This window comes from Pongo abelii, chromosome 21 (assembly GCF_028885655.2).
Source record: "Pongo abelii isolate AG06213 chromosome 21, NHGRI_mPonAbe1-v2.0_pri, whole genome shotgun sequence".
In the NCBI taxonomy this organism is placed as follows: domain Eukaryota; kingdom Metazoa; phylum Chordata; class Mammalia; order Primates; family Hominidae; genus Pongo; species Pongo abelii.
Genome location: NC_072006.2, coordinates 14,798,110 through 14,813,190, shown reverse-complemented (window position 1 = coordinate 14,813,190; position 15,081 = coordinate 14,798,110). Strand labels below are relative to the sequence as shown.

The 15,081-nt window shown below is 44.3% G+C and overlaps 1 protein-coding gene across 4 annotated transcripts in view; it reads right to left on the bottom strand.

Annotated features, from left to right (window-relative positions):
• CFAP61 (cilia and flagella associated protein 61) overlaps window positions 1-15,081 on the bottom strand; it is a 307,569-nt gene that overhangs the window by 262,829 nt on the left and 29,659 nt on the right. For all 4 annotated transcript variants that reach the window (XM_054541626.2, XM_054541627.2, XM_054541628.2 and 1 more), the window contains exon 7: window positions 4,925-5,057. In XM_054541626.2, the coding sequence (XP_054397601.2) occupies window positions 4,925-5,057 (133 nt within the window). The remainder of the gene's footprint in view (window positions 1-4,924; window positions 5,058-15,081) is intronic.

Genomic DNA, 15,081 nt, shown 5'->3' with positions numbered 1-15,081 from the left:
AACGTGTGTATTTTCTCATTTACGCTTCCATCCAAAAAGCCGTACAGCCACCCATCCCTTTTGGGTGACAATACTCCACCGTGAGGGTTTTGCTCTCATTGTGACCACTGCTGGCTCTGATCCTCTCCTCCTGATGCCAAGCGCATGGCTGACCTGGCAGGCTCTCCCTGCCTGCAGGTCAGTGGTGCCTACTCGGACCACTGCTGCCCACACGCTGGATGATGCCAAAGCAGACGCTCTGCCCATCTGTCACTAGGAGCTGCCGTTGGCCTCCAACTACCCTTCCCCAAAACCTCAGCTTGGAGTAAACACCAGATGTCAAGGTAAGCCAGGGTACAGTTATGACAAGGAACTTGTATGAAATGATGGCCCCAAACTCCTCCAAACTAGCTATCAAGCCAAAGAAAGTCCTTGTAACTAAAAACCCTTTCAGCAGTAAGGGTTTCCCACAGGGCACAGCCTTGCCCTCAGGCATGCTGCATGCATGGCCTGGAACTGATATGGCTGTTCAGAAAGAGACAAACTTGATGGACTTCTTTCTGTTTCCTCTGGTTGACAGTGGTTGCCTTAAAGTAATGTGTGCCTGTAAATGCCTAATCAGCATTCGCGGGGGGGAAAAGCCCAGATCTGTAGCATTTGCCGATTTCTGAGGTGTAAGCACTATCGTCACGGTCAAGGTCAAGTGAACAGTGTGATATCACTAAACATGTAGTTAGGAGGGAATGCGCAGTAGCTAGCCATTATTTCTTATATCTACTGTATAGAGACCACAGACATTTAAAAAAAAAACCCTCAAGAACATGGAGAATAGTAAAAAAAAAATTGAAGGTGATGAATTTCGAGTATTTATTAACTTTGTTTTAATATAATTTATTACACTGTATGTTTCTATAATTTAATTTTTAATAATAGCTGTGTTTAACAAGCAGTTTGCAGAGTTCCTGAGGATCTAACAATCAGCCCTTGAGAGCCAGAGCACGCTGGCTCCAGCACACCATTGCCTAAAAGGCCCCTAGGGAGGCAGGAAAAAGGGTAGCAACAGCATTGATCTTGAACCCCAAAAGGCTTCAGACGTCAGACACGGCTCACTTCAGATTAGACGTCCCCTCCCAGATCCTGGCTCACAGTCTTGTTTCTGCCCTTCCATTTTAAGATCGAGGTCTGTGGTCTCCCCTCCACAGAACACAAAGCCTCTAATGCTTGAGGCAGCACGGCCTCTGGAAGGAGATGGGGCTGGATGCCCTCTGCCTCTTTCGAGACACCAAAGGATCCTTGCAGGGCTGGAACCGCAGTTTTCAGCCTACAGCTTTGCTCTGATGTTTACACACACTGAAAGTGTGAAACATACGGCAAGAGAGAGAAATACCGTGGGGGAAGAGGTCACTGCAGCTTCTCTACAAAGCACTGACTCAAGTGATTCAGAGTAAAACTAGTACCTTGAAACCAAATAATTAAAAGCCTTCCAAAAACAAAGACCCTGATTAAATCTGATAAGTTTGGTCATGAAAATCCTTATTGGGGTCTGTATTAATCATTTCACTTCTCAGGAGTTTCTGTCTAGTTGTGTAAAGACAAGCTTTGCAAATGGCGCTGCTGGGCCCAAATGCTTCCAACCCTCCCTTCTATGGCTAGCCTGGTAGCCTGGGGCTAATGGCTAAATGAGAATATGTGAAAGCGGGTCTTTGAGAAACCATGCCAAAACCTAAATATAAGAAAATAAACATTTAAAAAATAAATAAAAATCCTTTCAATGTAATACTTCAAAATCTAATTTCCAGGGCCAATTGTCACCTTCAGAAACTAATACCCACATCTCTATAAAGTCATGTCATTCTCACCAGGTATGTTTTACCCTCATGTAGATGAGTGTTTCACCACCTGGACTGCACCTTGGAATCATCTGGGGAGATCTTTAAGAATCCAGATTGAGGCCAGGCATGGTGGCTCATGCCTATAACCCCAGCACTTTGGGAGGCTGAGGCAGGAGGACTGCAGTTTAAGAAAAGCCTGGGCAACACAGTGAGTGTCTAAAATTAAAAATAAATATATGGATTGTGTCTTACCCCCAAAAGATTGACTTAATTGGCCTGAGTGTACCCCTGCAACAGGATTTTAAAAAATGGATATAATTGGTATAATTCACCTACCATAAAAATAACCCTTCAAGAAGTACACAATTCACGCCTGGTGCAGTGGCTCACACCTGTAATTCCAACACTTTGGGAGGCAGATCACTTGAGGCCAAGAGTTTGAGACCAGCCTGGTAAACATGGCAAAACCCCATCTCTACTAAAATACAAAAATTAGCCTGGTGTGGTGGCATATGCATGTAATCCCTGCTACTTGGGAGGCTGAGGCAGGAGAATCGCTTGAATCTGGGAGGTGGAGGTTGTAGTCAGCCAAGATCGCACCACTGCACTCCAGCCTGGGCAACAGAGCAAGACTCTGTCTCAAAAAAAAAAAAAAGAAAAAAGAAATACACAATTCAATGGTTTTTAATATATTCACAAAATTGTACACCCATCACCACTATCTAATCCCAGAACATTTTCATCCCCCCACCAACCAACGACTATGCCCAATATTAGTCACTTCTCCTTCCCCTTTCCCTCCAGTCACTAATCTACCTTCTGTCTCTACAGAAGTGTCTATTCTAGGCTTTCATCTAAATGCCATCATACAATACATGGTCTTTATGACTGACTTCTTTTCCTTAGCATCATGTTTTCAAGGTTCATACATGCTGTAGCATGTATCAGTGCTTCATTCTCTTTTATTTCCTAGTACTATTCCCTTGTATGGATATACCACATCTTGTTTATCTATCCATCAGTAGATAGACATTTGGGCTGTCTCCACTTTTTGGCTATTATAAATAATGCTGCTATGAACATTTGCGTACACATCTTTGTGTGGACACGTGTTTTCAATTCTGTGTATGGAATTGTTGGGTCAAATGTTTAACTTTTGGAGAAAATGCCAGATATTTTCCAAAATGGCTACAGCATTTTATATTCCTACCAGCAAAGGATGAGGCTTCCAGTTTCTCCACATCCTTGCCAACATCTGCTATTGTCCTGCTTTTTTATTATAACCCTCCTAGCAAAGGTAAAGTGCTATCTTAGTGTGGTTTTGATTTGCCTTTCCTTAATGACTAATGATGTTGAACGTCTTTTCATGTGCTTATTGGCCAATTGTATCTTTTATTTATTCATTTTTTTTTGAAAAGTGTCTATTCAAATCATTTGCCCACATTTTATGTGGATTATTTTTCTATTGTTGTGAGAGTTCTTTGTATATATTCTGGATCCAAGTCATTGGCATGGTATGGATAGTTAAAAGCCTCCCAGGTGATCTGCATACGTGCCAAGTTTGAGAACCACTGATGTAGAACAAAGCCTCAAACTGCTCATGTCATCCAAATAAGAGAACTTTTCATTCCAAGTTTCAAGAAAAGTAATATTCTTTAAACAGCTCTTATAGTTTTAACAAATAATGAGAAATGAGTACATGAAGAATCATGAATTAGAGGGTGTGGGCTGTCTTTTGGGCCCAACAGGCGGGGCCTTCTGATTTGTTTAGAAAAGCTAGAAATTCCAATTGTTATACAGACTTTCATAATTTTTACATTGGATGCTAATTCAAAAATATTTAATCATATATAACTTGAATCAAATCATGAGAAAACATTGTACAAATCCAAATGGAGACGTTCTACAAAATAACTGACCTGTACTATTCAAAACTGTAATTGTCATGGAAGATAAAGACTGATCGGAGAATTGTTCCAGATTTAAAAAGGCTAAGGAAACAGAGCACCTGAATGCAATGAATGGCCTGGAATTACCTCTGCCATAAAGGACATTCCTGGGACTGTCAGAAAAATCTGAATGAAGTCTGTAGATTAGATAAAAGAATTGCAGGAACTAGCTGGGCACGGTGGCTCACGCCTGTAATCCCAGCACTTTGGGAGGCCAAGGTGGGTGGATCATCTGAGGTCAGTTCACCTCAGGTCAGCCTGGCCAACATGGTGAAACCCCATCTCTACTAAAAATACAAAAGTTAGCTGGGCGTGGTGGCACACACCTGTAATCCCAGCTACTAGGGAGGCTGAGGCAGGAGAATTGCTTGAACCTGAGAGGCAGAGGTTGCAGTGAGCCGAGATCATGACAGTGCACTCCAGTCTGGGTGACACAGCAAGGCTCCATCTCAAAAAATAATAATAATAATAATTACAGGAATCACAATTACTTGGCTTTGATCATTGTATTGCAGTTATCTAAGAGAGTGTTCCTTGTTTTTAGGAAATATACATTGAAATACTTACAGGTAAAGGGGCATTATGTATGCAACTTACTCTCAAATGGTTCAGAATATACATGAGAGAGAGGGAAAGCCAGCGAGAGAGAAAAAGAGAGAGAGAGGGAATTAGAAAGGATGAACAAGAGAATGATAAAACAAATGGGGTTGGATGTTAACATTTGGGGAATCTGGGTAGTTATAAACTTTCTTTAAGTGTGAAACTATGTCAAAATAAAAAGTTAAAAAAAATACCTTTCCAACTCAAACAAAATCCATCTGCCAGCAGAACACTGGTTTGTGACTTCTGAAGTCTGAGATTTGGGGATCCTCAGAAATCCCCCTATGCACCCCTGGGGGGTCTTTTCCATTCCCTCTCACTCTAGGGACAAGGCAAGAATCTACAGCATCCTGGGCATCTGGAAGGACCTCGCAAAAGACAACCTAAAGCCAGTAACCCAGGGGAGGAAGCTGGCCTGGTGCACCACCTGGAAGGGCAGTGGGAGGGCCGGGGTGACCAGGGAGACAATGGCAGCTCCAGGGGTGCCCAGCAACACAAGAGCAACACCACTCACATCCCTCCTTCCTCTCACTAAGTGTATTCCCACATGGATCGGTCACTGACCTCACACACAACAGCATGGTTCTCTTCATCTTGGGCCTCTATTAGTTCGGCCAGGAAGTATTCACCGTAAGTTTCCTTCAGAATTGTGTCATAGCGCATAAATATTGGCATGAGATCGTCATGGTCTTCCACCCTGTTTAATAGAAAGGCTGAAGTTCAGTGTTCGTTCGCTCATTTTTTTCCTTCAACAGGGCACCAACTATGTGCCAGACCCTGTTCTAAGTGCCGGGGCTACAGCAACACTCATGATATCAACTTTCCTTCTTTTTTTTTTTTTTTTTGAGAGAGAGTCTCACTCTGTTGCCAGGCTGGAATGCAGTGGTGCGATCTCGGTTCACTGCAACCTCCGACTCCTGGGTTCAAGCGATTCTCCTGCCTCAGCCTCCTGAGTAGCTGGGACTATAGGCATGCACCACCACACCCAGCTAATTTTTGTATTTTTAGTAGAGATAGGGTTTCACCATGTTGGCCAGGATGGTTTCTATCTCTCGACCTCGTGATCTGCCTGCCTCGGCCTCCCAGAGTGCTTGGATTACAAATGTGAGCCGCCACGCCCGGCCTGAACTTTCCTTCTAATAGGAGAAACAGACAATAAAGATGTAACCAATTTAAACAATTCTAAACATTTCAAATAATGATACATGCTTTGGGATAGAGAGTGAGAGGGTCAAGTGGTCAGGGAGGACCTCTGTGAAGAGGGTCATCTCAGCTGAGAGCTGAATGAAGAGAAAGGGAGGAAGCTATGTTGAAACCTAGAAGTGGAACATTGCAGGCAGAGGGAACACAGTTGGCAAGTGTGGGTGTGGGATGCAGGGAAGCACTTGTCATGGGCCAAAGGACAAGAGACTAGGGGCAGCACTTCCCAAGGATGTCCTAAGAAACACCACTATGATATTGTCCCAAGCATCCTCCCAGCCCAAAGAATTCCAATGCCTACCGGCCGCCCGGTCTGGGAGGTGAGGAGTGCCTCTGCCCGGCCGTCACCCCGTCTGGGAAGTGAGGAGCACCTCTGCCCGGCCGCCCCATCTGGGAGGTGAGGAGTGCCTCTGCCCGGCCGTCACCCCGTCTGGGAGGAAGTGAGGAGCACCTCTGCCCGGCTGCCCCATTTGGGAGATGAGGAGCACCTCTGCCCGGCCGCCCCGTCTGGGAGGTGAGGAGTGCCTCTGCCCGGCCGTCACCCCGTCTGGGAGGAAGTGAGGAGCACCTCTGCCCGGCTGCCCCATCTGGGAAGTGAGGAGCGCCTCTGCCCGGCCGTCACCCCGTCTGGGAGGAAGTGAGGAGCACCTCTGCCCGGCTGCCCCGTTTGGGAGATGAGGAGCACCTCTGCCCGGCCGCCCCCTCTGGGAAGTGAGGAGCACCTCTGCCTGGCCGCCACCCCGTCTGGGAGGAAGTGAGGAGCGCCTCTGCCTGGCTGCCCCATCTGGGAAGGGAGGAGCACCTCTGCCCAGCCGCCACACCGTCTGGGAAGTGAGGAGCGCCTCTGCCCGGCCACCCCGTCTAGGAGGTGAGGAGCGCCTCTGCCCGGCTGCCCCGTCTGGGAGATGAGGAGCACCTCTGCCCGGCCGCCCCGTCTGGGAGGTGAGGAGCGCCTCTGCCCGGCTGCCACCCGGTCTGGGAGGAAGTGAGGAGCGCCTCTGCCTGGGCGGCCCCGTCTGGGAAGCGAGGAGCGCCTCTGCCCGGGCGGCCCCGTCTGGGAAGTGAGGAGCGCCTCTGCCCGGCTGCCCTGTCTGGGAGGTGTACCCAACAGCTCCGAAGAGACAGCGACCATCGGGAGCGGGCCATGAGGACGATGGCGGTTTTGTTGAAAGGAAGGCGGGGGGAAGTGTGGGGAAAGGAAGGAGAGATCAGATTGTTGCTGTGTCTGTGTAGAAAGGGGTGGGCATAGGAGACTCCATTTTGTTCTGACTAGGAGAAGTTCTTCTGCCTCGGGATGCTGTTGATCTATGGCCTTTCTCCCAGCCCCGTGCTCTCTGAAACATGTGCTGTGTCAACTCAGGGTTAAATGGATTAAGGGCGGTGCAAGATGTGCTTTGTTAAACAGATGCTTGAAGGCAGCATGCTCTTTAAGAGTCATCACCACTCCCTAATCTCAAGTACCCAGGGGCACAAACACTGCAGAAGGCCGCAGGGTCCTCTGCCTAGGAAAACCAGAGACCTTTGTTCATGTGTTTATCTCCTGACCTTCTCTCCACTATCATCCTATGACCCTCCCATATCCCCCTCTCCGAGAAACACCCAAGAATCATCAATAAATACTTCATAAATTAAAAAAATAAAAATAAAAAATAAAAAATAAATTAAAAAAAAAAAAAAAAAAAAAAAAAAGAATTCCAATGCCTAAAAACAATAACCATTATAAGTCCCTTCCTGTTTCACAGTTATATATTAAAGACTCTGAGAAGCACTACAGTAAAGAATATTTAACCTTGTTTATGCATTTTTCAAACACTGGCCCATCGCATCCCTTATTCCTGAGATGCCTCTGCACTTGCCATGGAGGGGAAGGCTGGTGAAGTGATGGAGCACTACTCACCCTCCTGGGGACATCCACTCCGCTTCCATTCTCAGGACCCTCTACAGAGACCTTGACAACTAGTCTGGGACAGGGGGCAGTGGCAGGTGGGAACAAAAACCAGATTTATTGCAGCTTGGGGAGGCTAGCTCCTGCATTCCATCTTGCTGCAGGATTTAACGCTCCTTTTTTCTTTTTAGCACATTCTTGGGTAAGTTTAGTGCTCTTTTTTACCTGTGTGGGATGTTCTTATACTTTTTTTTTTTTTCTGATACTCTTCCTGTAAAAATGTTTCAGCATTGTGTTATTTTTTTCTAGTATATCTGCTTTGGCTACTAATGTCTATTTCCTCCCCCTAGCTTTACTATGCTACCATCTTCATCATCCCATTTTATCTTCTAGTATGTTCTCTTTGACGTTAATAGCAGCTCCATCTACTGAGAGATCAGTATATATATATATATAAAGCTCAGGGCTTTATCCAGATGATTTCTGCTACTGTGTTTCTCATAGCGATCCCAGGAGGGTGGCACTGCCATTTTCACTTTGCAGAGGGAGGAGAGCAAGATCCATGGGGATGAGGAAATGCTTTGCCTGAGATGACAGAAATAGTTGGCAGCAGAGCCGTGATATGAGCTCTGGTCTAGTGACTTAAGCCCTGCCTTCACACTCTGCTAAGCTGACAATGCACTTCAAAAATCTTCCTTTATTTTGACTCTTCTTTTGAACATTTGTAGCTGGAAGCAAAAGAGTTGAGAGGGGGATCCTTGGCTAGGGGCCAGAGGTTATCGTCCTGCCAGCCCTGCCACCATTCCTCCTGCCCCCTGCAGGAACGAATCCTCTGATCCAGTCACAGCTGTACTTCCTAAGTCTAAATGCTTTAAACTGGATGACCGCACGCACTCTGGATGAAAATCTTCACCCTGCTCCCAGGATGAAACCTTTGCCTCTGCTGACACAAGTGTAACGGTTGAAATGATGCTGGTTTTTCATTAAAAACAGTAAGTATTTTGACAGAAGAACTACACAGTTGAAAAACCAGGTCTCTGGTCTACAAAACTTCAGAGGGAAGGAGGAAGCCAGCCAACAAGACCGTGGTACAAGGAGGAAAGATGACACACAGAATATGACAACTCGGGATGGGAGGGACCATCACCATGACTCCACAGGTTGAATCTTCTTGTTAACCTCTTGATATGGTTTGGCTGTGTCCCCACCCAAATCTCATTTTGAATTGTAGTTCCCATAATCCCCACATGTCATGAGAGGAAGCTGGTGGGAGGTAATTGAATCATGGGGGCAGTTTCCCCCATGCTATTCTCATGATAGTGAGAAGGTTCTCAGGAGATATGATGGTTTTATAAGGGGCTTCCCCTTTCACTCAGCTCTCATTGTTCTTTCCTGTTGCCTTGTGAAGAAAGACGTGTTTGCTTCCCCTTCCACCGTGATTGTAAGTTTCCTGATGCCTCCCCAGCGCTGCAGAACTGTGAGTCAATTAAACCTCTTTCCTTTATAGTCTAGTCTCAGGTATGTCCTTATAGCAGTGTGAGAATGGACTAATACACCTCTTGTCAAAACTCTCTGGAAGGAGAGACAGCAAAGGGTCCTTATCCAGGCAACCAGATCCTTTGTTTTTTAAAACTGTCAACCTGGCCCTGATGTCATCACCACCAAATAGTCTTATTCCATCATGCAAGGGCATCAGCAGGAATTTCTAGTGATGAGGCTAAAACAGGGAGCCAGAAACAAACAAATGTCAACCATTTTTTGAATGGGTATGACTGTACTACTGATGCTGCAGTCATTTTTCAAGCTATTTCAGCCCTGCAATCATTTACAAAAGGTAGGCCTTGATCACTTGTCCATCTATTTCTGCGTGTGATCACTGAGCATTATCTGTGCTCACCTGTGGCCCAGTGGACTGAGGCGCCACCATAAATGCATTAAGTCTTATGGTGCTCTTGAAAAGATTAGAAAAAAAAAAATGGTACAGCATAGTGGTCACAGCCTGAGCAGGGGAGCCAGGCTGCCTGGGTCTGGATCCTGCTTCTGCCCAGCTGTGACCTTGGGTACTTTACCTCTCTATGTTACTGTGTGTGCATCTGTCATAAAAACAGCAAATGTTAAAAAAAGGTCATGTGCAATGTTATTGTTATTATCATTATTACTTAGGCAGGAGAAACCAAAAAGAACGCAGAACTTCTACAGTCAGTGGATGGAATAAGACAGTTTCTTACTACAGAAGCTTGAATCATTGCACGCACTTCTCACTGACTACTGTAAGGAGAAACTCTGTTATTCCATCCACCATCACTAATCTTCTTGAAACCCTGCTTTCTTCGTCTTACTTTAAAACTTTTACATGCAGCCATAAGAAATAATGAAATCACGTCCTTCGCAGCAACATGGTTGCAGCTGAAGGTCATTACCCTGAGTGAATTAACGCAAGAACAAAAAAACGAATACTGCATGTTTTCACTTATAAGTAGGAGCTAAACAATGGGCACTCATGGACATAAAGATGGCAACGAAAAACACTGGGGACTTCTAGGGAGGGGAGAGAAGGAGCAGGGTATGGGTTGAAAAACTGTTGAGTACTATGCTCAGTACCTGGGTGATGGGATCAGTTGTACCCCAAATCTCAGCATCATGCAATATAACCAGGTAACAAACCTGCACATGTACCCCCTAAATCTAAAATAAAAGTTGAAATTATTTTTTAAAAACTCCACATTTGCAAGCTCCCCACTGTTTCTTGGATGGGCACAAAATTCTTTGCCTCCATCTTTCCACCCTAGTCACCAAATAATAACACAAGTTGATTTACTTATTGTCTCTAGAAGGAGACTTCACCATCTTCCCTCCTTCCCACTCTATTTCCAGCCAGTGCTTTGACCCCCTTGCCTATCCCCAATTCCAGCATCCTCCAAAGCTCATCTCCACCCTACACCCTCCAGTGACTCTTCTCTCCCAACTTCCCTTCCCAGGAACCCAATGATGGGATCATCACTGGATATATATTGTCCAGTTCTGGTGCTAATTCTTATGGCCAAGGTGTGGCATCTTCCCAACCAGGGAAAATGCTCTTTAGGGACATAGAAGGAATTCTGTAGCAGTTCTTCAGCATGTAGCCCAGTAGCAATAGCCAACGTGAACTGGGCCCTTATCTTGTGCTGAGACCTTGCCAAGGGTCCCATTTACACTGACAGCAGTGAAGGGCAGAATTTTTATACCCAAGGGGCAGCGTCTGGGCAGTCTGAACCTATGGTCCCATGCTGGTGGCATCACAGCCCCTCTACTTAGCCTTCTGACTCTACTGACTAAGAAACTGGCAAAGTCCATAAAAAAATGATGAGTTCATGTCCTTTGTAGGGACATGGATGAAGCTGGAAACCATCATTCTCAGCAAACTATCGCAACGACAAAAAACCAAACACTGCATGTTCTCACTCATAGGTGGGAACTGAACAATGAGAACACATGGACACAGGAAGCGGAACATCACAGTCCGGAGACTGTTGTGGGGTGGGGGGAGGCGGTAGGGATAGCTTTAGGAGATATACCTAAAGCTAAATGACGAGTTAATGGGTGCAGCACACCAACATGGCACATGTATACATATGTAACAAACCTGCACATTGTGGCCACGTACCCTAAAACTTAAAGTATAATAATAATAAAATTAAAAAAAAAAAAGAAACTGACAAAGTCACTTCAACGCTAAGCCTTGGTTTTCTCATGTACAAAAAACAGGTAGGGACAAGAATAGCTGCAAGATACAAATGACGCACTAAAGCCTGCTCTCTGGGGCACACTAAGTCCTTAGCAAGTGTTGTTTTCCACGTGAGCCCTCAGAACCTTGGCAGAAAAAGCCTAGAACATTCCAGGAACAACTCACTTCCCCACTTAACCTGACAAAAGGGCGTTGCTAATAAGAGGTGGTGGCTTTTCTCTGTAAAAAGAGTCCTCGATGATATTGGCTAAAAATAATTTGTAAAAAATTCTAGGAGAGAGTAGTCAACAAATCCATTTTCAAACGTTTTGCCAAAAATAAGAGGTTGCATCAATATTTATTAACAGACATTTTAAATAATGGAAAAATAATTCAATAACCTAATCATTTAAGTGAATGAAGACAGCAATCACACACAATCAACTGTGCACCATAGACTTTTATATATACGATGGACACAGAAATATTACTCTATAGCTATAAACATCAGGAATAAAGGTTCCAAAAGACCCAGAGCCCTAGGCCTGCTCATGAACCTCAGCAGCCCATTAACAAAGTTATCCATAATCATACCTCAACACGAATTCTTCTGGGAAAAATAGAAAAATATCCAAATCTTGGAGTTCTGAAGAGGCTCCCTCTTAAGCCCTTTCCCAAAATGGATAAAGAGAAACTTGTTCTGCTAAATGCATTCCTTGGGGTAATTGATAATTTATGATCTTGCATCAGCCCAAGTGCTAATGATAAAGTATGACATCAGCCTCACATAGTCTCAAATGGCATATGACAAAGTCCAGCCCCACAGAAACAAAACACCCCAGCTATGGAAAACAACGCATGTAGTCAAATGTTTCAACATGACTGTTCTGAGGCAACGAGCGCTGCCTGTCAAAGTCAGGATGCAAGGAGAGCCACTGTGCATTTGGCACGGCAGCGTCACGTGCCCTGGCGTTGACATGCCGCAGTGTTCCAGTGGTGATGAAGATGCAGAGTTTATAGATCAACAGAGTGCAATGGAAATAGTACAATTCTCTGAGTGAAGAGCAAAGTTACTTTATATCTTCCATTCAGAATGTGTCTTGGAGGGGGCAGCAATGTGCTTGTTAATGTCATCAGTTATACAATATTTTATTTTAACTTCCCTGGAGGAAACAAAAGGTCCACCTCATAAAGACTCATCAGTCTCTCAGACACCCAGATTTCCATCGGACTCTGAAAACTGTGCCATGTGAAATGGAGTTGAACCCACACCTTAAGGAAATCAACCCCCTTTCAGGACACCCTACTTGGGAAATGGGTGTCTTCTAAGTCCACAGCTAGAAATGAGCCGGTAGCTCTCACTGGCTTCCTGGAAGGTGGGGAGAAGTGAGGACAAACTCCCTCAGCACTTCCACCAGTCAGTTAGCTGGGCTTGCTAGGAGCACCGCGACATCCAGAACATGCAGAACTCTCCCTTGCAGGCTGATGGGTCTCTGGGTGACAGGCAGATCCTGAGACTGCTTCATCACCTCCACAGCCTGGCTGCTGCACTACATGATTACGGCCTCAGAGGAAAACCTGTAGGCCTGCTTCCCTCGAGTCTGAGAGGTGTGCATCACTTCCCTGCCAGCACAGAAACCACTGCGAATGCATAGATGGAAAGCTCACACTTAAGGACTGGAGTGACAGCAGCAGCAGCAGCAGCAGCAACAGGCCACCTCCGCATCCAGAATCCTGGCACAGCCTCCTCGTTCCTGTCTGATGATATTCTCCACATCCAGAGAGGATTTGTGTTTAAAGCTGGACTTTAAAATGTACAGTTGTAAAATGTAAAACTCAATGTTGTCACTTCAAACACCATAAATATATTTCTTCAAACCTGTGTGGGGGTGTGTGGGGGTGCCTGTGTGTGTGTGTATTTCAAGAAACCAGTGAATTAAGAAAACAAGTCATAGAAAATCTAATTTAGTGGTAGTGATAGAGAATGCAGTGTGTTCTAGTTAAGCCAACTTTTTACCATGAACACCGTCTCAACATGGGGTAGGGGAACCTAAGATCGGCGCCAACTAGATTTTTCTTTTACTTCAGGTATGCAAAACCAAGCAACTTTTTTTCTTTTCAAGATCTCTTGTGACCTCTAGTGGTCTTCTTTAAGAAAATCAAATCTATCATTTCTAAACTCCATATAGTATTCCACTGTAGAACTTCCAAATGGGTTTTGGAGTCATTTAGCTTCTAGTCCTTGGAAAATGTCATGATTTTAAAAATTATGAAGGGTTTTAAGCTCAAATTTGTCATGTGCTTTTCAAAGCACATCTGATCTAAACGTCCATCCTGGGCTAGTATGGCTCCAGCTGAATCGTTAACCAAGGTCGACTTGCTGGTCACTTACCAGTCTTACTCATGAAGATTGTTGGGGGAAATCTGTAATTGCTCTACCCCTTCTTTTGGAATGCTTTAGGATATTCATAACAAACATCAGAATGTTTATTCATATGAAATTGCTCAGAAGTCAAGTTTAAGTGGATTTCTAAAAAGCATGACATGAGACGATTAAATGCTTCATTAAAATGATTGCCTTAAGAGTTAAAAGTCTGTAATTACAAACCACCAATCTTAAATCTTAAAGAATATTTTTTTCATCTATTTTATTTCTTTTAATTTCAATAGTTTTGGGAATACAGGTGGTTTTTAGTCAAATGGATGAGTTCCTTAGTAGTGAATTCTGAGATTTTAGTGCACCCATCACCTGAGCAGTGTACACTGTACCCAACAGGTTGGATTTTATTCCTCACCCCCTCCGAACCTCCCCCTCCCCAGACCTCACAGTCCACTATGTCACTCTGTATGCCTTTGTGTCCTCATAGCTTAGCTCCCACTTACAAGTGAGAACATGCGGTATTTGGTTTTCCATTCCTGAGTTACTTCACTTAGAATAATGGCCTCCAGCTTCATCCAAGGTGCTACAAAAGACATTATTTTGTTCCTTTTTATGGCTGAGTAGTATTCCATGGTGTATAAATATCACATTTTCTTTATCCACTCATTGGTCGATGGGCACTTAGGTTGGTTCCATATCCTTGCAATTGTAAACTGTGCTGCTATAAACGTGTGTGTACATGTATCTTTTTCTTATAATAACTTATTTTCCTTTGGGTAGATTCCCAGTAGCGGGATTGCTGGATCGAGTGGTAGCTCTACTTTTAGTTCTTTAAGGAATCTCCACACTGTTTTCCATAGTGGTTGTACTAATTTACATTCCCACCAGCAGTGTAAAAGTATTCTTTTTCACCACATCCATGCCAACATCTGCTGTTTTTTGACTTTTAAATTATGGCCATTCTTGCAGGAATAAGGCAGTATCTCACTGTGGTTTAATTTGCATTTCCCTGATGATTAGTGATTTTTCATCTATTTTAAAAAGCAACAAGGTTGAGCCAATTTAATCAACCATTGTTATCAACAAAGAAGCAATACTCCACTAAGGAAACCAGTTATTTCACAACATTGTTTGAAAGCACATTATCCTTTCCTTGGCCAAGTTTCCTCCCAGCCCCAGGAGGACTTGAAAAAGACAGGTTTTCCCCCAGAAAAAGAGCATGGCAGTAGTTTCTAAATCTGAAAACATCTCAAATCCACCATGGATGATTAATTAAGCCCACTGTAGATTTTAAAGGTGTGTCCAGAAGTAGCTATGCTTTATTTCAGATAGTATGAAAAGTACAGAACAGTAACTTCACTAATTACTGTCTAAGTAGATGGGCAGATTACAGCATAATTTTCCACATGGGTATATCAAAGAAACGGGACAGGGGATTACAGTGTTAATTCATTGGTTTTGAATGTGTCACTAGCCAAATGGCTGAAAGATAATTACATCCCCAAACCCTTCACTGGTTGTGTCTTATGAATTGTGTTCTTCACCATTAACTA